Genomic DNA, 24,306 nt, shown 5'->3' on the forward strand with positions numbered 1-24,306 from the left:
CCTTCCTTCCTTCCTTCCTTCCTTCCGTCCCCGCAGCAGGGGCTGGGCTGGGGATGGACATCAGCCTCCTCTACCCTTAGCTGCTGGTGGTATTGCTGGGGTTGTTTTCTTTTGTTTCCAGTAGAAAAAGGAGGGAAAACCAGGGGGTTTACTTAGAAGATGACAAAACCACCTCTCTCTGATAAACAGAAGACTAACCTTAGCAGAATAGGCTCAGAGAGAGCTTGGTTTCAATGGCAACAAGTACTTTTCCTCCTACCTGTTCCTGCAGCCCTGCCAACCTGACAGTACCCCCTGACAGTAGTTCTTGCTCCACAGCAGGAGCAGGCTAGGGTAGCAGGTCTCAGGATCAGGATGACTATATATATATATATATATATATATATTTTTTTTTTTTTTTTTAACCCCCCCCCCCCCCCCCCCCCAACTTGGGCTAAGCTCCCATCACCGAAAGGTATATTTTAAAGTGGAAATAGTTACTTGCATGTAACACACTAGTGTGGCACAACAAAGTTTTAATTTGCTGTGATTCAAGGACTACCCCATGCCTTCTAGCAGGGTTTTATTTCGATTAGTGGCACTGAGGTGAAAGGCTTGTGCTCTCTGTTAGTGACCTTTATGTGGCTACCACTCGTAAAGGCAGAGGCGTAGCTGTCCTTTGCAGCCTTGCTGGGCAGCACTGAGCGGAGGTTGTTCTTGGAAAACCTCTGCCTTCAGAGTGGCAAAGGGTTTGAAAATGCTCTTACGCTCCGGGTCACTAAAGGAGCTGTGCTCACCTCAGTATTGGAGACAATGTGGTGTCGGACCAGCTCCAGCAACTTCCACGAACCCTGCCAAAGCAGAAAAGAGGCTGTTTTAGCCCAAAACGAGTCGCACAAACCCAACCTGGCCTGTTGAGAGGACATGGCGATGAGAACGGCGTCAGTGGCTGGTGCACCAGAAACCTCTGGGTCAGTGGTGGTGCTCGGCTGGTGACGTGCACCCTGTCACTCCATGCCCTCACCCCTACATCACCTTTTACTTCGACACAGGCCTTTCACAGCTTGCGTGTGTGTTGGGAGAGGCAGGAGGCGGCCAGGGGACAGGGTACCAATATCCACCTCGTGGGACCCCCCAGCAGTGTCTCCCAGTCACTCTACTCTGGGATCTGCTCCCCTTGGCTGTTCCCACCAAGGGTGACATCTCCCAGGAGAGGGTTTGGGGCTTTGCCATGTGGCTGTCTGGGCTGTGCTGTCCGGGCAAGAGCAAGGAACCTGCATGGCCTGGTGTAGGGGGATTGTCATCCTTTTATATGACGCGAGACCCCAAATCCTGTTCCTTTCTAGGTGTCATCTTGATCTTTAATTTTAGAGATGGCTTAACCCTTATCATAGGGGCTTAGCTTAGATGAACACTGGACAATGTATGTATGCATCTGCTATATATTTACATATATATCTACTATCTGAGAAAGATTTGTGTTATAGAAAGACTGTACCTCTGCAGAAAGCAGGTAATCCAGAGCCTCAGCTTTCATATTACTCAAAGCCTCATTACTTGGAACAAAGACTGTGTAAGACCTGTGGTCCTGCTGTAAATCCATTCCCAGGCCAGTTTTCTGTTTTGGTTTAAAAATAAAAGTGAAATTACATATTAATATTGAAGAACATGTGAAAATAGCTTTATGGAATTGCTTTTCTGGATTCTTACCTCTATCAGAGATGTAAATTGGCTGTATCTTCTATTATCTTGAAGGACTGACATTATGGTTTCCTGAAATAAGATGAAAGTAAGACTTATTTTAGTTGGGAACATGGGATAAAAGCCATTTCTTATAAGACACTTTTTGAATTACTATATGACTCTCGGTTATTACAGATTGAATACATTTGGGTTTCCTTATTGTTTGGGTGGCTGGTGGTGTCTGGAAATGGCTGAGATGGTAGTACTCTTGTCCTGGTGCTGTACTGGCTTATAGTTAGTTTGTCATTGTCCTGAAATACTATGTAGTCACAGAACATACAGTGTATGTATGAGGAAAGCGTTATTATCACTCCATTCCTAATGAGAAAGGGCAGAGAAATAAAATATTTGCAAAAACACCATACAAAGAAGTGAAGTCTCAAGGAGTTACCCTAAGCAGGGCGCCAAAACCCACAAAACATCCAAAATTATCAGTTTTTATAATATTAATCTTTTGGGGGCGCGGATTGCTGCTTTGAATACAGGTCTTGCCTGATATCTGTCCAGATGTCCCTCCATTTTAGTATGTTTTTCTGGAATTCAGTGAGAGGCATTGATCATGACTGCCAGTTTCCCAAAGAACCACTCAAATGGAGTGAGTACGACCAAATCCTCCACAGAGCAGCTTGGCAGAAGAGCAAATGTCTGTTTGCTGTGGAAACTGTGTCATTACCTTTCACTTTGAATGTTGCTTCTCTGAGTTGATGGACAATGGCTCAGGAGAGTTTGTCTAGCTGCTGTCAGTCATCCTCCTTTGCATTCAATTAATGCAAAACTATTTTAAAAGAGTCTGACACTGCATGTATATAGCTTACAGCTCACCTCTTTGCTGCTTTCAAATGTTGGCTCCACGTTGTCCATGGCTTTGTCAATAATGTGCAAAATCCCATTGGAAGCAATAATATTTCCCTGCAAAAGTTTTCCTTTACTCCTTCCTCCTTGGATTCTAATTCTTAATTGATTATCCTGAAAGAAGCCAGGCAACAGATAGTCAGTTCTTTATTACGGAATGACAACAGAGTGAGTATGCCTACTGAAAAAGTCTAACATCCCTTTCCATCGCCAACACCTGGGCCATTTAAATCTAGGGAGGCTAAAGGTTGCTTCCAATGCTTATCAAGGAAATGGAAAAAATTCCTTTGACTTTGGATCAAGACCATGTTATTTTGTTCCAGGGCAGCAAATTTCAGAAGAGAAGCAGGGACAGACCCTATGGGGAGAGCAGTTTACCCAGAAGAGCTCTGATGACTGCTAGTAGTAAAAGCCTGCCAGGAAACGATTTAAAATGTGATTGTACCGAAAGGGTCAACTCCCTTAATGGTAAGGGACTACAACCCATTTCCTTATATTACATGTATATTTAAAACAAAAAAATGTTGCTGATGCTGCACTGTACTGAAGCCTGCAGGAAACTAACAGGCTTCAGACAGCAATGATATTTTCCTGTTACAAATGGAGTGCGTACTCGTTAAAGAAATAAAATAAATCTCTTTTCTCAGATGCCACTGATCTACTGCAAAACATGAGAAGTACTTGAATTTCAGCCTTCACGTAGGCCCAAGTCATTAAGAGACATTTAATGGACAACGAACAATAATTCTAGATTATAAAATCTAGTATAACAGCTGTAGAGAACAAATTTTTTAAACTGTGGGATCAGACTACCCTGATGTTTACTGACATCAAATAAGCTGGGCTAGTGACGAACTCCATATTTTTCATGATAAATTGCCATGTGCATTTTATTTATGCTGAAAAATTCTATTATTTGCTGCATCATTCAAAGGATGCTGATGCTCAGGGGGAGGTGGGATCTGCAGTGCAGTCGGTGTTTGCTCTGTGTGAGCAGTACACACAGGTTTCCAGTCTAAGCTCTGGGCTTTACCCTCCCCATGCCCCCTCTTCCTTCAGCTAGGCTCTCTTAATGCCCCCCCCCAGCTCTTTTGGTCATGGCTGCAGATTTAAGATAACTTAATTTTAGCAAACATTTTTAGAGCGGTCTGTGTTAGACTGCTGTGTCACGCAGCGGTGATGCATCTCTAAAAGTAATTTTTGTTTTCACTGATTTTAGTGGGAACTTTGATGCTGGTGAGGTTTCAAGTTTCACTTGAACTCCTTGTAATGCATGGCCACAGCTGTGGGTTTTCATAATCCAGCAGCTGTCTGCAACCTGGTGTCTCGCTGCAGAACGACCTTTCATACTGCTTGTTGAGTGAACAGAGAGTTAGTATTCTTGCTGAAGTAGGCTGGAGGGCTACTTACCTTTTCTCCCTTTGATATCTCTCCTGATTTGCCGGTCAAAGTATATATTACATTAGTATTATTCAAGCTACTGGTATTCAACTGACCAGCAATTACATGGAGTTTCACAAAGTACTGTGCTTTCTGTTTATTATTCAGAAGATCCTTTATCTAGAAGAGCAGAAGAACAGAGATTTATTTCAATACAGGCTTCATCTAAATATAATCTCATGGTGAATGCTTTTTTTTCCCTCCAGCTGTTACATTCTGAAATGACACATTTTTTTCTGAAGTGAGGTGATAGGGTCTGAACGAAATGGATGTGTCTCTTGGTTTCAGTTCAGGTCAGAAAATACCCTTATGTCCCTGCATGAGCAGTAAGTGCCTCTAGAGTTGTCCTGACTTCAGGGGAAGGTACTGGGTGCTGACCAATTGCATATCAGGTCATTTTTTTTTTCTTTAAACTAAAACCAGTATTTTTTTAATCACCCTTACATAAAAGGCAACCTGTAGGCTTCCCTGCTGAAAATTTGGATTTTAATTCAGACCCTGTCTCAACCAAGAGAAAAAACCTCAAGTATAGCCATGTAAGATAATCCAAAACTTACTAGAAGCATGGTTGCATTCTACCCTGACTCACCAAATTGTTTTGGTTTTCTTTCAAGTAGGAAGAACACAATCTCTGGCCCCTAGATTGAAATGTATCCAGAAGTGTACTAGAGCAAAAAGTTCTTCTGAATCTGTTGTATCAAAACACTTTTAACACAGAGATTTCTAAAGGAGCTAAATCCCCCCAATTTAAAACCCTCTCTGTTGTTTACTTACATTTGTACCTTTGAGCCCCTTGTTTGTTGGTACAAGCATGGTAAATGGTCCCAGAGTACTCAGTGGCCATTCATAGACGTTTTCTTATAAGGAGAGAGGTGGGGGGAAAAAAAGTTTAAATGTGTATTGAAAAGCTCATTGGAGGAAGGGACTGTGTGATCTGTGCCAGGTATGCAAAGGCAGAATAAGAAAGAACACTCTCTGTGATTATTAAATGTTAATTTAGGATTCTAAACTGCAAGTTGTTGAAAGATGAGAGGCAGAGATGAGATGTGAAATCCAGGTGCTGCTGCATATTTGACACAGGATGAGGCAAAACATTCAGAATGCTTCTGGCACCCCGGATTCCATGGCACGCAGACCAGGGTGATGGACGTGAAAGTACCGTTTCTTTGGAGATGTGTCTTTACAGGAAGATAGCCCTCTGCTTTAAATCAATTCAGTCTTCATGGGGTGAGGGATATGCTGCTGATAACCTGCTGGTAGTGCAAGTATCAGCAAATACATAGCTGGTAATAAAAGCTGATGCACTGAAAGTTAAAGTTCATTTGCTACCCAGGTGGTATTTCTGTTTCTAAGACAGCAGGATGAGACCACTGATTCTGCAGCTGAAGGCATTAAATATTTCTTATATTCAGGTCTTTTTCCAGAAGTTTAAAATCAGAACTGAAAAAATCTTTACGGTCATTATACGTATGTTGTACCAGAGAATATATCTCAAAATTAATATGCTGTCTTACAAACCAATGTGGAGTATTCTGATGTATGTTCTTAGCTTTTGAAGACATTAACGTGGAGTGAATGTACTGTAAGATAGCCTGTGTGGTTAATGTGTCTTTGTAGCTTCTAACTAGTAAATCAAGTGGCACGTTTATGTCCAAAACTTAACCAAAGAACATAAAATCTGGATTGTTATTAACAAATGGTGGAGCTCAGCACATTGGGTACTTTTCAGACTGTGCTGGGGATTTCAGTCTCCAGTGCTGAATATGAAGGTCACTGCCAGGTTTTGTCCTTGGCCGGTTATGGGGTATTCTTATTCCATTCTGGTCAGGAATTTAGGATCTTTATTTTAATTGCTGTGGTCAGTGAAAATGACTGAACAAATTATATTAAACAGGAGGAAATTTTTCATATTTATAAATCCAACTGAAAGATCCAGCTTGATTCTAGTAGTGTTTGTTTATAGCTCAAATAGCTGGCCATGTAACAGAGGATGATGAAAATGGTTGTGCTATTCTCTTCACAAGGTGACTGCAATAACTACGCAAGGCTGGAAGCTGTGAGCCCTGCCAGGGGCTCCAGCTCACCTCTGCAGACAGTTTAGAAATGTGGAGAACCCCAACTATGGCCGAGGTGCCCTGGTGGGGGGTCCTGAGGGTGATGGAGGCCGTGGATGGGATTAGTCTCTTCCCCTTGCCTCTCTCCTCATTCCTGGTGAAAGCACGGCCACTGCTGCTGGCTGGGGACTGGGGAAAAGAGACCCAGCTGGGAATCCTGATGTTTTCGGTGGACTTCTGTGCATCATTCTAGATCAAATCTCAATTATCCAAATCCATGGGGGCAGGGAGGGAGAAGTGGAATGATCCCACTTATCCCACTATGGGGCAAACCCCACTGGTGACACCAAATGATGTGAGAGGGGTTGTAGGAGTGTGTTTAGCGCTTCTGCTTGGAAATCCTTGCGGATTGTGCGGCATGCTGAGCAAAGGCAGCTTCAGGCGGTTAGAGGCAGTCTGCGGCGGGTAGCGTGTGTGCTGTGCCATGCTGTTAGCGGCCCATTCCCGCGGCAGGGAGCGCTGGGGGAAGACGGGGCAGGATCAACCCACCCAGCAGGACCTGACCCTGCTTGCGTGTGGTCACTTACCCACGAGCGATAAGGCGGAGGTCAGCTTGCCTTGCCACCGTCCTCCCACTTCTGCGTTCAGGTCTCGGAGGCGCTCCGCGATGTTTCCGTAGCACACAAACCCGTTCCCCACGGAGCCCCCCTGGCACGTACACCTGGGAAGGGATCATCGTTTTAGCTGCGCGCCGATGCCCCGTGGCGTCATCGAGCCTCTTGCTAAACCTGCGCTAGGTGTTACCTATTGCTTCTCTGAAGGCATTTTCAGGAGGCACCAGTGCATTTTAGTTTAATCTTTGCTTCTGTATGCTGTGAAGTACGTTGGTGTGTAGGGCAGCCTGGTGGCTGCTTGCCTGACGTGATGTCCTTCTGTCAGCCGGGGGCTATGCAACACCCCTGGCTGCCGTGCAGCCTCTGGTCCCCAAATATTGTGGTTGCTGGAGCCCAAAAAGCCACTGAACCCGCCTGCCTGTGGGCAAGGAGAGGCTACGGCATCAATGTGCGGGGTGCCACCCTTGCAGTGGGGAGGTGGTTGTGTGAAGCCCCCACTCACTACGTGGGACTTGGCAGGATTAATGGTAGTTATGTATGAAGGGGGTGATGGCAGCTCATCAATAGTTGTGATAGTTGTATGGGATTGGTAGGAAAAGGCAGGCAGGGGTGTCAGTCCTTTCAACAAAGTCGTTGTTTGTTACCCTACCCTTTAAGTAACGCAACCATTTTGGGCAATGGTGCTTGTACCTAACGCTATTTTTTTTCTGAAGCTGCTGAAGCACGAAATCTCATGCTTTTTCAGATGTATGCTTTATGCTGTTGCTGTCTCTGTACTGGAAATAGCATTTCACCTGCAATACCCTGGCTGTCCCCTGGGGACTCCAGCCTGTAAGAGGTGTCAGTGATGTACGGTTGACCCAGTCCTACGTATGTCCAAACCAGACTCAGGTCGTGGTGCCTGTGAAAGGGGCAGGGAATGCCTTGAGATGGGCTCAATATCCTCACTGCCTTGGGATGGGCTGCATTTGAATTAGCGCATTGCAGCCAATGCAAAATCTAAAGGAAATTCATGGAAGAATCAGCACAAGTGTCAGTCTGACATTTTCTGTCCTATGAGGGGGGGGAACGAGCCTCATGAAAATGGAATCTTATTGTCACGAAAGACCTCAGCATCACAAGAGAGGTGGGGAAGAAATTGTTGGTTGTCAGTGTGATTGACACATGCTTGCTCTTAGGTGCTGACGGGTACAAATGGTTGTGCGTTTCAAAGAGCAGCTAGGACTTGTGTATGCCTTGACCTTGTGTCAGCCTGACTGTTCACCGGGAGAGGTGGTTAGTACTTTCTAAAACATCTGGGCTCTTCAAGGCTGCCTCAACGTGAGGGGCCATCGATGCCTGCTGGTTTTGCCAATCTCGGGTCTTTCTGTTGCAGTCTTCAGAAAATCAGCCCCTGCTTGGCTGCGCTTGGGAGACTGGCTGGTGGTGTCAGTGCAGTGATTTACTCATTTTCAGTGCTAAAATTAAAGCAGGTGCTTGTCAACATGTAGCACGCACAGAAAGAAGCCCTAACTATGTTTAGGAGGCTAAGCAACTATATCATATGTGTTGCCAAACATTGGCTTTTAATAGTGCCTTTCCTAATTAAGTCTGCAGCATGTTCAGTATTTGTATGAAGCCCTATCCATAATGATTCATCTCTCTGGATATTTTTTATAAAGGCATCATTAGGGAAGGAACATTACGCAAGCAAAAGATGTTCTTTATATAACTAATGACCTAACAGTTTGCATGTGCTGGTTGTTACAAACACACATCTGCCACTCACACCCCACAGTAGTATCAACCTGATGCCAAATCATCTCCTGTTCCCCACGTACGGTCTCTACCATAGCTGTTTCTCTGGTGATAGCAATATTTGAAAATCCCCACAGTCCCTGCAGTCTGAGGGGCTACATATAGACTCAGAGGGGTGCTGGGATTTTGGCCAAGAGGCTCAAGCTTTGACTCCTTCCAGTCCTGGGTAAAAATAGCAGTCTAAAAGCATCTTAAATTTTTAGGATGTGATTCTGATGGTAAGCCTTCTTCTTTTTAAGGCGATCTCTTGGGCAGAGGGTATGACTGTGGAGCCCAGATGAAGGGTTTAGGGCTGGGAGAGAGGAGCAGCTCCTCCTTGGGAGCTGACCCCTTTCATCTGATGGGGTAAATATTGCTGTATTGATCTACCTCGCTCCCTTCACTTCTGAGCAGAGAAGAAAAAACCTGAGGCTTCAAAGGAGCTGAGGAATAGTTTAGTAGAAAAAAGAAACTACCCTTGAAATATTGCACAAATCAGATCAAGGTTTCAAAATAAACCACCTCAGCTGGTGGTTAACGTAGGAATTTTTTTTGGCTATCGTTTCCAGGGGCACAGTGAACTGCAGAAATACCTACGTAGTTTGAAACTTCTTTTCTGAGGACAATATTGCTTATAACTGAGTGGGTATCCAGTAACAAAGTTTGAATCTGACTGTCAAAGGAAAGCATTTAGCAATTATAGATTAGCACCTCTTGCATGGGATTGTACCCTTCAACCTGTTTGTCCCCTCACCCTTTCCGATGGAGTAATTTACTCCGTGTGGCCGGGCTCGGGAAGGACCAGCTGGGTGACTGACTAGATTAGTTTTGTCTTAGCTTTGTCTGGAGGATCTGGTTTGCAGCTCATACTGCATATGGCTCTATAGGTTTTGCTTTGAATGCACTGTGTACTGTACAGGCTGGGTGCCTTTAAAGAGCAACAGCTTTACAACAAACCCTGCTGGACTATTTAAACTTAGTTGTTTGCTGTTTTCATGATATGCTGCATGGACAGTATAGGCAGGACTGAAAAAGATGGGACCTGTTACTACTTCAGCTTACCCAGGAGGGGGAAAAGCACTGTATCTCTATAGAAAAGGGGAGATCAGCTTTCTGTCTCCATTTTGCCTGAAACTTGTATAACAGAGTTTTGGTTTACGAAGCTACTAATGCCTACATTGAAGACACAGTCAGAGTAAAAATAAGAGTGAGATTAAAAAAGAAAATAATTGAGTTTAGCTGAGGGAAAGCTAGTTCTGCTCAGAAACCAAAGAGGTTATGGTCTAATATTCAGTGTAATTCTGCACCAGTTGGAGCTTCATAGCTTCTGGGCAAGGCTGAACATAATTACTGTGCTGAAGCAACACCATGGAAAGTGTCAGCAATCACTCAGGAAAGATCTATATGGGAACAGAAAACAGAGACAATCTTGATTTTCCAGGAGGTCATTATCTTCACAAACTAAACGTTTGTCTTTTCTACATCTTTGTCTGTACAAAAGATTTATTCCTGTACAAAGCATTTGATTCTGGAGAAAGTAGAAGTGACTCTATATGGGGGAAACTAACAGCATAACTGTGCCTTTAATAAAAACAAAACCAAAAACAAAAGGAAGGAAGCAATGCAGGTTTGTGGCCCCTGTTACAGCTTTGTGTTTTAGAAGAAGTAAAAAACCCCACCAAATCAAGCCCTCCCAAATACATTTAAAATCTGGGATGCAGCCAAGATACAGTGTCTGTCACTTAGCAGAAACAATTTATTGTGCTCACATTTACCTATCAATGTTTTTCTCTGCAAAGTATTTTTTCATAAATGGATTTTCCTTACCTGGAAACTAATCAGTATAGTTTCAATTTTTTGCCAAATAGATTTAGTTTGATTTGAATCCCACTCCTTTCTTCTGTATTTGTTTTTGCCATTAAAAGTCACTGAATGATGTGCAAAGCATTTGGATTGCTTGTTTCCTCCCCCCAGTCATAAATTTTTAATTTTCTCATTCTGAAATTCTCAAAACTTCCTCAGCTGTTGAAAATTGAGTTGCAACAGTGCAACAATAATGAAGTAGGAAAGGTCCTGATTTATGTGATGTGGGATTTTATTGTAATTTTCAACTCATGTTGTGCAGTATAGTAGTATACTATACTAAGTATAGTATAAGTATATACTAAGTGCAGTTTGAGTAGTATAGTATGCTCTAGAAATGAACTAGGGGATATTCTAGATAAACTTGTTTGAAATGCACAATAGCTTACACAAAAATGATGTTGATATTACACTGTAAGAGAAAACTGCATGATGAAGCAAGAACTGGCAATAAGAATACTCTCCTGAGTGAATGCTTTCTGTCTATATAGATCTGTATGATAAATAACTTGTCCCCAACTTAGAACTAATGGCCTGTCTTGTCTTTCATATTTAAACTCTCAGCTCCTGAAAACTGACATTTCAGGGACACCTCTTTAAACCTGGTACTAGCCATCACTGGGCTATGGAAACATGTGATCCAAATTGTTTGGTTTAAGGTAGCTTTGTTAAGTTTAGTGTTAAAACCGACCTTCCTCCTAACATCTGTGTAGCAGATTTCTGTACAGGAAAACAAACTCTGCCAGAGGTTTTGTAGTTTCCCACGTGCTTGTCTCAAGGCTTTGAGCAATCTGCCGAGGTTGGTGTTGCTTTCAAAGCATGGGGGTCAGATTCCCTCATACTAGTATAGTAAAAAGAGCCAGGGCTCCAGTGCTGTCCCATGACAATTAATGCCGATTAATTTTTAGCATGCTGCCTGGCATGTTTCTGGCCCACACCAAGTAGCGTTTTCCCTGGCAGTGCCCAGGCACAGTTGAAGGGTTAGCATGTGCCAGGGACCTCTGCCAAGAAGCAGTTACTCTGTTTTGGAAGAAGAAGAGACTCTAGCTGTGAGCCAGACCATGCTGCTTGCCCTGAGGAACAGAAGAGGTCTTGGTCCTTTTTATTTACTAGTGTAGAAATGACCTCTGAGTGCTATAAAAATAAAACTTAGTAGGTATTAGCAGTTGGACTGATGAAATCAAACACTATGCTAATTGGTTGACCCTAACTCCATTAAATCTTGTAATTTGTCCTTGGTAAGGAAACCATTAATGATAACTTCAGGAGGTGTTTATCCACTGGATTTGTTTTAGCGGCTTGTTTACTAGGCGGAGGAGGAAGAAACTGGGCGAAAGCTTTAATAAGCAAAAAGACTCACGTAATCTGTCCTGGTGCAACCATTGAGCATTTAGCTTTTTTATGGCACGTGTTGTTTGTTTCACAGATGTCCGTCATGCTGCATCCTTTCCCAGGTATGAAGTTTGTGTAATGCTCCTTGCATTCACAGTGGGACTAAATCAGAAGGATGGGAGAGGGGAGAGAAAAATTAGACATGCACAAATTGTGGATTTTAGCATATTTTCTGGAACTAGGGTCTAAAGACAGTAAGCTGCCAAAGCCTTAGTTAATCACCTGGTGAGTTCAGGTGCAAGTATAAAACTTATCCATATTTATACAACTCCCTTCTATGTTTTATCTGATCCAGAAAACTACTGACTCTCAGATAAATTTCCTTCAGATAAAACCCTTTAGATTCACTTCTGTAACCAGAGAACATTTAAAATCAGTGTGGGTAGGTCAAATTTTTTACCTCTGTTTCCACAGCCCTCTGCCTCGCAAAACGAGTGCCAACGCATATTATTAACAAGCGAGGTGCAGCAGCACTTATATGAACATGAACTGCAGGATGACCCTGGATGACTGACTCCCTTTTTGGCTCTTCAGGGTATCCAGGCAAAACAGGCATGGTCTTCTGAAGTCTCGAGTTCTCGGTGGCAGGAGTTTTACGCATGGAAACCTGAGCCAGTTCCTGACAGCGTGAATAATGTGCAGCCTCTATATGGTGACATTTTTGGTAGTCCTCAGAGACCCAAATTAATTCTTTCCTAAATACATTCACTGTAGGTATTTATCTGCGGTATCTGTGTAAGAAGCCTACCGGTCTTACAAACCCACTGTGGTCAGAGAGAGAAAATTTAGCTGGGAGAAGCTTCATTTCAGTGCCTTCATTTTGGGGAGGCAAATCTGAGCCAAAATATTCTAGGAAAAAGCACACTATTGCCATTCCCATTTTCAGAGGGGAAAGCACCATGTAGATGCATAGAGAGGGAGGTAAAGGGACTCATGCCTGGTCACCGGTGGGGCTTACGCCAAAGCTAGGAGTAGAGCTTGGGCTCCCCGAGACCTGTTCCCATACCCTCAGGGCTTCTTTTCAGTGAAGAAAGCGTTATACCTTCCTAGGCAGTTGACATAAGAAATGTCTGGGACACCCGTTCAACACTAACCTTTCCTGGACCGTCGTAGATGCAAATGGTAGACTGGGCAGGGCAATTCCCATATATTGCTTGGCAAGGGTCTATGGGTAAGCAGACTTGACCGTCCCCTCGGTAACCTTCTCGACAGGTACATTTGTGCCGATTTGGTCCGAGGTAAATGCAGTCAGCGTTAGGATCGCAGACCTTTTTGGAGCATGGGTTGATAGCTTGTGGAAAAAAAGAAGTGAAGTAAATGAGTTACTGCCCACAGTTCTGAAATTGAAGACGAGGATATGCCAGAGCACCTCCATGCCAAACAAAGCCCGGGTGGACTAAACTTCTCATAACAAGGTATTGTGGCAGCATGAAGAGAGAAGGGAGGAATGTGTTTATACTAACGTCGCAACCAACTGTTTGCTTTTGACCAGAAATAATCACTTAACTTGGCAAATTGAGTTATAAACAGATTAAAACATGTAACGTGCTCATTAAAATATCACAACTGTTTCCCTGTTCTCTGGTGGATTTTAACCAGAGAAGGTCAGGTAGGTGATATGAGGTCTGTACAAGCTTTAAGCATGTTAGATCAGTTGGAAAATATTTCTCAATACAATAGGCCTTCACTGTTTTCTTTCCGGTAATTAAACAATATAACGTCATCCGTTCAGCTATACGGAAAACTGGCCAGCAAGTGCTTTAGTCGAGTCTTCCACACTGCTTTAGTTTCAGGACTGGACTGGAAGCTCACTAGTTATTTCCGTGAGCCCTTTTTTTCAAGGCAATGGCATTGTTTGTCCTTGTTCATAGTCCAGCAGTGCTTGGAGAACACCTGCTCACAGCTTTGTGTCCAGTTTAGGATATGGTCAAGCACACATTGTACCTGGAAGGTGGCAGGCCCTGGACTCACCTAAAAGGTGGTGTTGCTAATTTTCTTCCCCTTTCCTCCTCCCTTTCTTCCCTCTCAGCTGGGACTGAGAGAGTTGGCAATGCTCAGCTTCACTCTTTCAAGCCTTCCCTTCTGTTCTGGTGTGAAATCACGCGTGTACACACACATTCACGTGCTCAAATTGACCACAAGCAATGCCACCTCCAAGCAGCGCCTGGGGCAGCCACTGCCATCCTCACTTAAGTGCTTAGCTGTGCTGGAGTTGCTTGTCCTCTGCTTCCCAGCCAGTCAAATGTAAAAGACACTGGCTCAAGCCACAGATGACCATGGTATCTAAAGGCATTGGGACAGAGGAGCAACATCCACGCAGACTGCATCAATACAAAACCTGAGAGATGTAGGGATACTAGCATCCTTCTCTGCTGGTTGCTGCAATTTCTTTGTCTCTCACTTGCCTATGCTGTCTACTAGAAGAACATCACATTCCCTGAGGAGTGACTTTCTGATGTCTTGCTCTTGGATGGTGTTCAAGCCTATTCAGAGAGGGTGACACCATAGTTAGGACCAAGAGGACTCAAGGTAAATGTTGCCAGACAGGATAAGAAGTATTGTACTTGTGGCCTGATCCAAGCTGACATTTCCTAAATAGCTGGTGCTGTAAGACATAATGTAAGTAGAGGAAAGAAAATCTGAACTCTTGTAATAAAATCAGACTATTCAATGGCAAGTTAAGGAGTCTATAAAGACAACTTTAAGGTAGACTTTTACGTCTAGCTGAGATACTCTTAGCTTTGTTTCATGAAAAATAGGGAAGCTCAAATGAGGTTTACTTGCCCGTAGAGTTTATGCTTAGTGATGAAGCTGAGCCACCACATGATGGATATTCAATAAATATAAGCCCTTGGTTGTTGTTGTTTATTTTTATGGAAGCAAACTATAAGGTTGAACTTTAGCAAGTAGAGGGATGTGATGGGAATGGATTTGCAAGTACTGATGGCCCAATATCCACACTATGTATTTTAAGGGGGTTTACTAGCTTTAGTCTGGTTGCATGGACTGAAGCTTGTTAGCAATTGGAATCATGTGCTTCTGAAGCACATTTTAGGGTTTAGTTTCATCCTGAAGGAATCTAGTCGGTACACGTAAGACTGCTTTGTGATATGAACCCAAGAACAATTAGATGGTGAGACGTGGTTCAAAAGGGCATTCAATATCTGAACTATAATACCAATTATGTTGTATACAAAGAACTCGGTGGGCATGAAAATTACTCACGTTCACATCGTGTACCATCCCCGTGGTAGTTGGGCAGGCACGTGCATTGCAGTTGTCTTCCATCCTCACCTGAGGCGGTGCATCTGGAGTTTTCAGGGCACCGCAAGGCCTCGCATTCCGCTATTGCTGAGGGACAGAGTGCGACAGGTTAAGCTGTGTCAGCACGCTCTGCCAGGAGGCGTTGTGTTCTGCGGTATACTAGTTCAAAGTACACTCGATCTAGGGACCATCGATCCCATTGCTGTCATCATTTTTCTGGCGGTTGAAGTGGTGATGATGGCTATGGGAGCCCACATGCAGGGTTTGAGGTCTGGTGTATGTTTGGTTGCTCTAGAGTGACTGGCCTCGGTCTAATTTTACATTCATCCTCACCAATTCTAACGGTGTCAGAGCTGTTGAATATATCTTACTTAGAAAACAATTTACTTACGCTGATCACAGCTGAGCCCTTTGTATCCAGACAAGCAAGTGCATCTTCCATCCCCTGTAATTCCACTGTTGCATACTCCGTGAACACAGTTGCAAACTATATGGAGAGATGGATTGGCTTTACTGAATAATAATGGTGTTCAGAAAGACATTGTTAGTGTTTACCCATAGCAAACAGTGTCCTGGCCAACAACAGGTTAAATATTACAAAGTGTAATGTTTCAAAACCAAGCTTTGACCCGAGTTCCTGAATTTATAGGATTCCATTAATGAGAAGGTCAATACTCACAGCTGCGTACATCAGTAAATAACATACTGATTTTTGCAGGCTGATAATAGCCTGAGGGCTTGCAAATCTTCAGGACACACACTATAAACACCAAACTGACTAGTTGCTAATACCATAAAACTTGTAAAATTTGACATACAGTCTTGAGCCAAAATCGAATATTATGTGTAACATGGACCATTTTTATAACTATTAATAAATTGCTCATTTTGGCTTCAATTCTGTTTGCCTCTCTCAAACACCTCCAGAAGAGATGAGTTTTGTGAGGTCCCGTGTCATCCCCCCCCCTCCCCCGGACACAATTTATTTAGTTAAAAGGATAATTAGGCACTGTGTAGGTCGCAGGCTTTTTTCTGGTCCTATTCCTATATTCTGTCATTTCTGGTTATAAACCTTGTGACAGTATGTGCACATGATTCCCTATTCAGAGTTCAGGCAACTATGAGACCCCTTTATAAGTGGTTTCTGAAGCCTTATGTGTACTTAAAAGGCTTTATAGTTATAATTGTTTCAGTTATGGTAGTGATGCTTTTTAAAAAGGCCCTGTACAATTACACTTGGAAAAGCCTCTAAGATGTACAGAGTTGTACTGGTGACTTCATGTTTAAGCTGCAGTGATGTTGCGTATCTCCTTCCCTTTGCAAACGTATCCTGTATTCATGCAAATCACCTACACTAATTAATTAGTAGTATTCTACCTACATTAGTAGTCCTAACACAAAAACGAGGAGCATCCAGGGCGTTGCTGAAAGGCAGTTAGTCATAAATGCACAATATTTATAGGTGCTTAGAAAACTTGGACGAGTTCAAATATCTGAAAGCTGAAGTGTAAAATATTGCTTAAATTAATATGCAGTTGAATCCTCCAGTAGCTTCTTGGAAAATAATTACATTTATGATATTAAATTCATTCAAGTACCCTATTTTCATGAAAATGTTGGCTCAGTTACATTTCTGTGTATCAACACTGGCATCCAGTGGACAGCTGGTGGAAAAAGGGCCTTTTGAGTCAGCAGTGGTATAGGATTAGTGTAAAAAGGCCAATGCAGATCATTTAAAGTGAGGCCGTTCGTGACCCTTTTTAGAAGTAACTTTCTGTACATCTTGAGGGAACAAAAAGAGTTTTACTTAGAGATAAATAACTATTACCAGTTAAGAAAGAGATGTTTCTTAATATTTTTTTTTCAGGCAGTTTTCTGATGTATTGCTTTAATGCTCAGCTGGGGTCAGGAAGGCAAACAAAATACTAGAAATCATTAAGAAACAGGCAAAACTGGAAAATATTATACAAATATATACACTTGTGATACACATTTTAAATAGTGCACATAGCTCTGATCCCTCCCTCAATGTCCTGCTTCTCCTAATACAAGTATGGCCAACCAATGAAATCCTCTACCAGCCAAAACCCCAAACTAAACCAAACCCATCCTTTTTCGCACTTTTGACTGAATTGTGGAGCTCCCTGGCACAGGATACTGTGGAGAGTAAAAGCAAATTGGACTCAGAGCCAAGGTAGGTAATTTATGGAGGATGGATTCAGGAGGAGCCTTTAAACACTAGAATTTGAATGCGGTCTCTGGCTGCTTTTACTCTTTCCCTGGATATCAACTATTGGCCTCCCACAGGGGATACTAGGCTAGAAGGACTATTGCCCTGATTCAAAATGGCCTTTTTTGAGTCCGATGTACTGATTTAAATGCCATGAGTATTTCATGCCTTAATACAGATGGTCCAGTTTGTAGATGTATTTAGAAACCGTACTAAAACACTGTAAGCTACTATAAATTATGCATTTGGTATGTTCCCACCCAATGTTTTAAGTACCATAACAACCTCCTGTATTTAGATCAAATAAATGCAAATCCATAATTTAGGGTGAAAAGTGGATAACACAATAACGGGCTAACAGGGAGGCATACCTCCACGAACACACAGATTATTCCAATCCCTAATTTATTTGACTGTTGGCTATGAAAAAAATATTCAAGACAAGATTAAGATATTTTTGTAGCACTACACTGAGAGTGTTGTCTGTACAGTCCTGAGTTGAATCCAGCCCCACTGTGAATGAGGAATTGAGTAGCTGCCTATTTTCTTTCGCTGTTGTGTTCCCTGAAGCAGACAGCAGCTCTTGATGGGAAACCCTTAGACCCTCTACCCGTTTCACTGTGATTTCTTAGTGTCTGAATACAGATTTCACCCACCTTCTTATCCCCATTTCAATAAAGAAAGCTCAGTCTTACCTGATGTGCAGTAAGGACCAAAGAGATTATCTTCAGCACATTTTTCACAGGCTGTCCCACCAAACCCTTTCTGTGAATTATAGAATGGAAATCAAACCGTAAGTTTCTCATCTACCTCTATACAGATTGATAAGCTTAGCAGCCTGAAAACAGCATCTTTAGCTGCCAAAAGAAAATAACACAAAAGATTCAATCAGCAAATCAGAAATAACTACTGCAATCTAGAAAACATTGTCTTTTGAATGATTCCCCCCCTCCTCTCTCTGCCTTTTTTAAAAATAATTTTTAGATCTTATGCTTCAAATCAGATGTTCTGAATATCAAGTTAACAATAAAGAACAGTAATCAAGCCTAATACCTAAAGCATCCTTACAATTGTTAGCTTGTATTTTCTGACTACTTCTTACTCTGTCTCTCTTTTACCTGTCCCCAGGAGATGTGCTTTTTGATGTAATGGAAAGATTAACCAGTAGAGGGGGAGGTAGAAAAGATTCATTTGAGTTGTTTTTTTAAAAAATCTTTTTGGCTGAAGTTATTAAGCACTGCACATTGCACCCTCAGCAAAGGGACATTGTATTGAGAGTGTAGTCCCAAGTATAAGTACTTTCTAATTAGGGCAAAAAGTCATAAGTAATAGGACACTCTAAAAAATAGGGGAACTCAAAACACCTGTTTCAGGAAGGCAAGATGGAAGAACTTTTTAATTTCACCTGAACATGCTCAAGTCTGTAGAAATAATAGTGTGAAGATTAGTGCAATCCAAGCAAAAAATGAACTCCAAGCAGATCATCTCTGCTGTTTCTGAAATACTTTCCTTTAATGCATTTATACAATGTAATATGCGGTATTTCTTAGCAGAGCTTACATGCTGTCGTTACATTTGTTCATTTGAAAGAAAGGACGTACCTGACAAGTGCACGTTCCATCCCCGTTTATACCCTGGGAGCAGCGTCCTCTCCGGTTGCAGGGTGACGCAGCTCCTCCGGGACATGCTAGAAATGACAACGTTTAAGCCATCAGCCAGCTTGCTCTGACCCTTTTGCTCCCCTTGCACATTAGGGGGGACAGCCTCGGAGGCTGCAGGGTTTTGGGCCAGGCAGGGACCTCAAGTGACGGCTGCTGTTTTGCAGCTGCCCAAATCTCTTCATTAGAATCTCAGCTTCAGCAGAGACCATCAGCCGCTCTAGTCTGGGAACTTAAGCCAGTGACGGTGATCAAAGGATTGCACAAAAAATAGTTTTCTTATTCTAAAGTACCACATCGATTTTGTCCCTGCTAGTCCATCTCTATCTGCAGGCACTCTAAACTGTTAGCTTTTTTGATGCAAGCAGAGTTTGCCTGACCACTTCTTCTTTATGTTAATACAACTCTGATTGAAAATTTGCTGTCAGAATTCTATCTGATGCTACGTTAGAGTTTAAATAGGCCTTTTTCTTTTCCCCACAAATTGCATTTGCTTTATGTGGGAAGTTTTTCCTCTTCCCTGCTGCCTCCCATAAGACTGTGATATTTGATTCAAATGATCTTGGAAATTGAAATTCGGCTATCTCATAACCCACTGCTGTCCAATGGGCTGTGGTTACTCGTAAAACTTGGGTGCCAAAGATGTGCTATGCTTTTCAGATCCTCTGCTGCTAAAACCATGATTACAGTTAGTGGTATACCAGGTGAGACAGACGCTGACCAAAAACCCCAGCCAGCAGGAGAGGATAAGAAATGACGACTGTATTTCCAAATGAAAATAGTTTAAATTTTGGTTGAAATTTTTCAATATTCAGATTTTTACTGAAAGGTTACCTATAGGAAATACATATTACAGTAATTTTCAGTCAGATTGCTCTGTCAGGTTTTTCCCCCTGTAGGGATAACCTTATTTTTTATAGTTGTGCAGCCTCTCTGTGGAAATGATTTATTAACTCCCTTCCATAAGCCCTTTCTTCCCATAACTGGAGTTCCCATTAGGTACCATAATCCTGATGCAGGTGGTATCTAAATGTATCAAACTCCTACTGCCCTCACAGGTTCTCTGCTGTACCTTACTGATAGATTTATTGCTTGTGAAGAGTCTCAGTTTGTTGTGTAGGTGGAGATGAGCAGCACTGGGTTTGTGCTCCCACTGAGTAATTTAATCCTGATTTAGAGTGTTTAAGTCATGGGGAAGTTTTCATGAAAATGAATTTGTTTTGGACACAGTGATGAGCAAATAAGTAGATGTGTGTATATATACACCTAATTTTAGTGAAGGCTTTGGCTTTATACCATTCTGTTAATATTTCTTAATTTATTCCTTAATAATGAGTCTGTGAGGTCTGTTGGATCTGAGTAAGCTTCTTGTGAAAAACCAATAAATTTGAAGATGAAAATTTTGGTGCAGTTTATCACATACTTGCTGAGATAAAAAGTTTTATTAAGAATTGAGATGAAATAGCCAGAATTTAGGTAAAGTAATAAATCCATATACTTACAGAATCTTTCAAGTAGCTTTTAGTGAATCTTGTTTCCTGGCTACCGTGTGATAGCTAAATCTCATCTCTAGGGCTGACGTAGATGCAAACTGTTTAATATTTGCTCTGAAGGGAAACAATTTTACCTGCACTGATGCTTTTATTTGAATGTGCAAAGACAGAGAAAACTCAGAGTTTATGGTATAATTTCGAGGAAAACGTACTTTAAAATTGCTGACAAAACAGGTTTTTTGCAGTTGGCATTCACCACACTTCCCCTTGTCTTCACTGCCTCTTCTCTCTTGTTTTGATACCACCACCAAGGGACAGCTTTATCAGAAGTTTAGCACATTACCATGTAGTTATAAGAGTTTGGTCAGGCAGATAAAGCGCTTCCCCTGGCCGGCAGGACCACAGGAGGCCATGCTGGGACACTGGAGCGATGCTGGCACGGTCGTTTGCCACCACCCCGGCACTGGGGAGAAGCGAGACCTTTGCTTTTGTTGAGGATGTTTTTTGAAGAGTAGTAGGAAAGAGATGCTTCTGCTTAGCTTTGACAGCTGTCAGAGTATGAAGGCCAAATCTTGATATCTAGGCCAAAGGAGCTTAAATCTATCAGCTTTTTTGCCTCGTAGAGTTTAATTCAGCACTTCCCAAGCGTTTTCAAATGCAGCCTCTTGGATTACTTCTCTTCATCTGACTCCCTGCAGGCTGAAGCAGTGGGTAGAACTTGTAAAGATGTATTTTGGACCATACGAGTTGACAGAATTAGGTTTCTTATCTTCCTTCTTGGCCTTTTTTTTTTTCCTTTTCACTTTTTTTTCTTTATTCTTACAGTGCTTTCTACTCAGTTGCTCATACCACGCACCTTCAGTTGGTACCCAGGCTTTTTGTTGAAGCCGTGTAAATACTTGCCCAGAGTGGGAACCTGAGCTGGGGTAGGGAGTAGCTCCTGCTGGAGCCCATCAGTAGGACATCTGGGCTCCACCAGCTGTGGTATCGGTGGTTGGATGATACTGCCAGTGTTAAAGGGCTGTGCTCTTTTCCCCTGGACCTTCCTCCCTCTGTCCTTTTCCCTTTTTCCTTGATGCCTTTTTACAGAGGGATACATGTGTGGCTGGTTGGCTTGGGGGGGGCCTTGTGGGGAGAGAAGGGGACAAAGCATCTTTCATTCACACTGTGTGTTTCAATGTGTGCTATCGTTTAAGGAAGTCAGAGTGCTATTTAAGACCTAATTTTGTCCTTGCCATCAGATGCTAAATGTGAAGTAAACCCCTAGTCAGGGATTTTTCTCTGGCCTCAGGAAGGACCGGCTTTCCTCCAGACATTTCAAGGCGTGCCATTCGCTCTTAGAGAGATTGCGAAAAATGCACAGATCTTTTTTCTTCCTCCAGATGACAGCAGAAACAATGCTGAGACCTTGATTCTTTGCTTTTTGGGGCCAGGAAGTTTGTCCGAAGGAAGAGAGGGCTTCCTTGCCCCTGCAGCCTCCTTCCCACAGGCAGGGCAGCGAGCTCTGCCCCTCTCCAGAAATACCGATGCCCCTCGCGCGGCCTCCCAGCGCACCCTGAATGATGATCATGTGTAGCGTTGCCTTCCTTCTACCGGGCACTTAGGCTGCATTTGGCGGAAAGATGGTAAATCACCACACGAGTGGTTATCTTCAGAAGAAGACGTGCCCACACACTACATCCTCGGCTATTTGCCTGTCTTTTCTATAGAAGTAGCTGTAAGTTGGGGTTTGACTATTTTGCTTTAGTAAATAAAGGGCTGATATCATAGCTTGGGCTAAAATGATGTATTTTTTAATCTATTTTGTGGACAAAAGGACTTCACAGACGTTGAACCAGACCTTGACCCTGTTAACTGAAGGAGGAAACGCTCTGTCTGGGCAGGGAAATTTCCTCTGTGGGTTTTGATGCCCAGCTCAGTAGCCTGGGGTTTGATGCACTTGTGGAGATGCTGAAAGGCTTTTTCTGAGGAAGGGGCAGCAGGACGAGAGGCACTCCTGATTACCCCTGCTTCAGTAATGGCCTTTAGCATTTGCTAGAGGTTCAAAAAACTTACAGGGAAAAACTGTTTCAAGTTGAGCTGAAAGAAAAGAGCCTCCTTGCATCAAAAAGTAAAGAATTAAAGAGATTTGGAAAAATTTCAGACTCAGGTGGGGATATTTTTGACCTAAAAGGAAACATTTAAACTTGTGGTTTGAAAATTTAAGGTTTTAAAATCTGTTGTGGAGAGCCTTCTGAATGAAAAGTCATTTTGCAGGCATCGACTGAAATGATTTGTTTTGAAAAACTCAAAACCAAGAGGGTTCCCTGAGTTTTCTTAATTTTTCTATGAATTTTTCTTTTTAAATGAAGCTTTGAATATGGGTTTCTCTCTGAATCCTCTGAGTTTTGGCTGAAAACTGCTGATTATTTCTACTCCTCTAATAAGCTCTGAGAAGCAAACTTCTCATGGCAATAGTTTCTGAAAAGAAGAAAAATCACTGCTTTACTACTCAAATTCTATCAAAAAAAAAAAAAAAAAAAAAAAGAGCTTACCCATGCAGTCTGGGCCCCAGTGTCCCTGGCAGCACTCAGGTTGTTCAAATTCCTTCATACAATGATGCCGACATCCAGGAAAAGAAAGTGTGTGTGTTTTAATTTCTAGATAATACCTGAGGAAAAGAAGTTGGAGCTGCTTTAAAGTACTTAAAAGCCTCCTGTGGGGAAAAATGAAATTCTTAACCTCCTCTCCTTTCAGTGTCAGACAAGAGCACTTTAAGCTTAGTTGTATTGATCTGCCTTTTTTTCTTCATTAAAACATAGATTGCACATTGAGGTCTAAAAAGATCTGTGAAGCTGTTTCTTTTGCATAGTATATATTTATCTTTTTTTTCATTTCTGCAACCTAAGCACAGCAGTTTTCTCTAAATTTTGATCTGAAATAGTATTTAAAAATTATTTAATATCAAGGTTTTTTAAATGCCACATAAGCTCAAAATAGTTACTTTTCCCCTAAAATACCGCTTTTCTTTTTTTTTTTTTCAATCTGAAAGGCAAGACTTCAAATTTGTTTTGAGATATTTCTTCCTGCCCTTTACCCCCCTACACATCCCCAGTTTGAAAAATCTGTTATTTGTGTGATAACATATGATATGAAAGATATATAAATATCATTTATATGATAATATATATTTAGCATATGATATATATCATTCATATCAGGTATGCAGAATACACAAAGAAGTGATTTTATGATATCGCTCAAAAGAAAATCGGGTAGGCCATGGATAGCAATGTTTATTTTCCTCTTATACCATTGCTGATTAACTTTAGGCTTGCAGGCTTGAAGTACTCTGAATGAAGCTTGAATTCTGGAGCTGGTGAAGCCAATGATAAATGTTCCTTAAGAAAAATTCATAGAATAGAGCATTTGTAATATGAATTAACATTTTCCAATTCAAGGAGAACAATATTCACAGAAAAAAACTCTGACAGAAGAGGTACCTGCAGTCCGGTATCCCGGTCCCATTGGTAATTTTGGTGTAACCAGCAGGGCACTGGGTTTCGAGGTTTAACGAGCAAGGTACACATTCAGTTTTCATTCGAATGAGCAGCTTTTGATCACATTGCTTCTTCATCTGTAATAGAAGATTAATTAAAAAAGGAAGAAAAAGTTCTCTGAGTTGGTTTAACTCTGCCCCCAGTGGTATTGCTGAAAAATGACAGATTTAACTCAGCTTTGTGCTCACTCACAGCCACAAGCTCTCTATCCTGTTCAGCAGGAGTTCTCCGCTCTGGAGCTAAGCTAGGTAATAGGCCACATATTAGGGCTTTGCGGTAGTCTTCCCTGCACTAAATATGTCCAACCACTGCCAGATAAACCCTACTAAGTGTCCTATTTCTCCTAAGAATGCTTTATCGACAAATGCTAAGTTCAGCAGACTTAAAAGCCAGGTTACTGAGCCAGCAT

The 24,306-nt window shown here is 42.1% G+C and overlaps 1 protein-coding gene across 1 annotated transcript in view; it reads right to left on the reverse strand.

Annotated features, from left to right (window-relative positions):
* STAB2 (stabilin 2) overlaps window positions 1-24,306 on the reverse strand; it is an 87,747-nt gene that overhangs the window by 58,876 nt on the left and 4,565 nt on the right. The window contains exons 2-16 of the mRNA XM_069807455.1: window positions 23,841-23,974; window positions 22,893-23,008; window positions 18,809-18,894; window positions 17,903-17,972; window positions 15,369-15,464; window positions 14,939-15,064; window positions 12,808-13,004; window positions 11,682-11,815; window positions 6,656-6,789; window positions 4,789-4,871; window positions 3,985-4,134; window positions 2,545-2,688; window positions 1,690-1,752; window positions 1,478-1,597; window positions 777-830 (exon numbers count right to left, since the gene is read on the reverse strand). Coding sequence (XP_069663556.1) covers window positions 777-830; window positions 1,478-1,597; window positions 1,690-1,752; window positions 2,545-2,688; window positions 3,985-4,134; window positions 4,789-4,871; window positions 6,656-6,789; window positions 11,682-11,815; window positions 12,808-13,004; window positions 14,939-15,064; window positions 15,369-15,464; window positions 17,903-17,972; window positions 18,809-18,894; window positions 22,893-23,008; window positions 23,841-23,974 — 1,707 coding nt within the window. The remainder of the gene's footprint in view (window positions 1-776; window positions 831-1,477; window positions 1,598-1,689; window positions 1,753-2,544; window positions 2,689-3,984; window positions 4,135-4,788; window positions 4,872-6,655; window positions 6,790-11,681; window positions 11,816-12,807; window positions 13,005-14,938; window positions 15,065-15,368; window positions 15,465-17,902; window positions 17,973-18,808; window positions 18,895-22,892; window positions 23,009-23,840; window positions 23,975-24,306) is intronic.

This window comes from Haliaeetus albicilla, chromosome 19 (genome assembly GCF_947461875.1).
Source record: "Haliaeetus albicilla chromosome 19, bHalAlb1.1, whole genome shotgun sequence".
In the NCBI taxonomy this organism is placed as follows: domain Eukaryota; kingdom Metazoa; phylum Chordata; class Aves; order Accipitriformes; family Accipitridae; genus Haliaeetus; species Haliaeetus albicilla.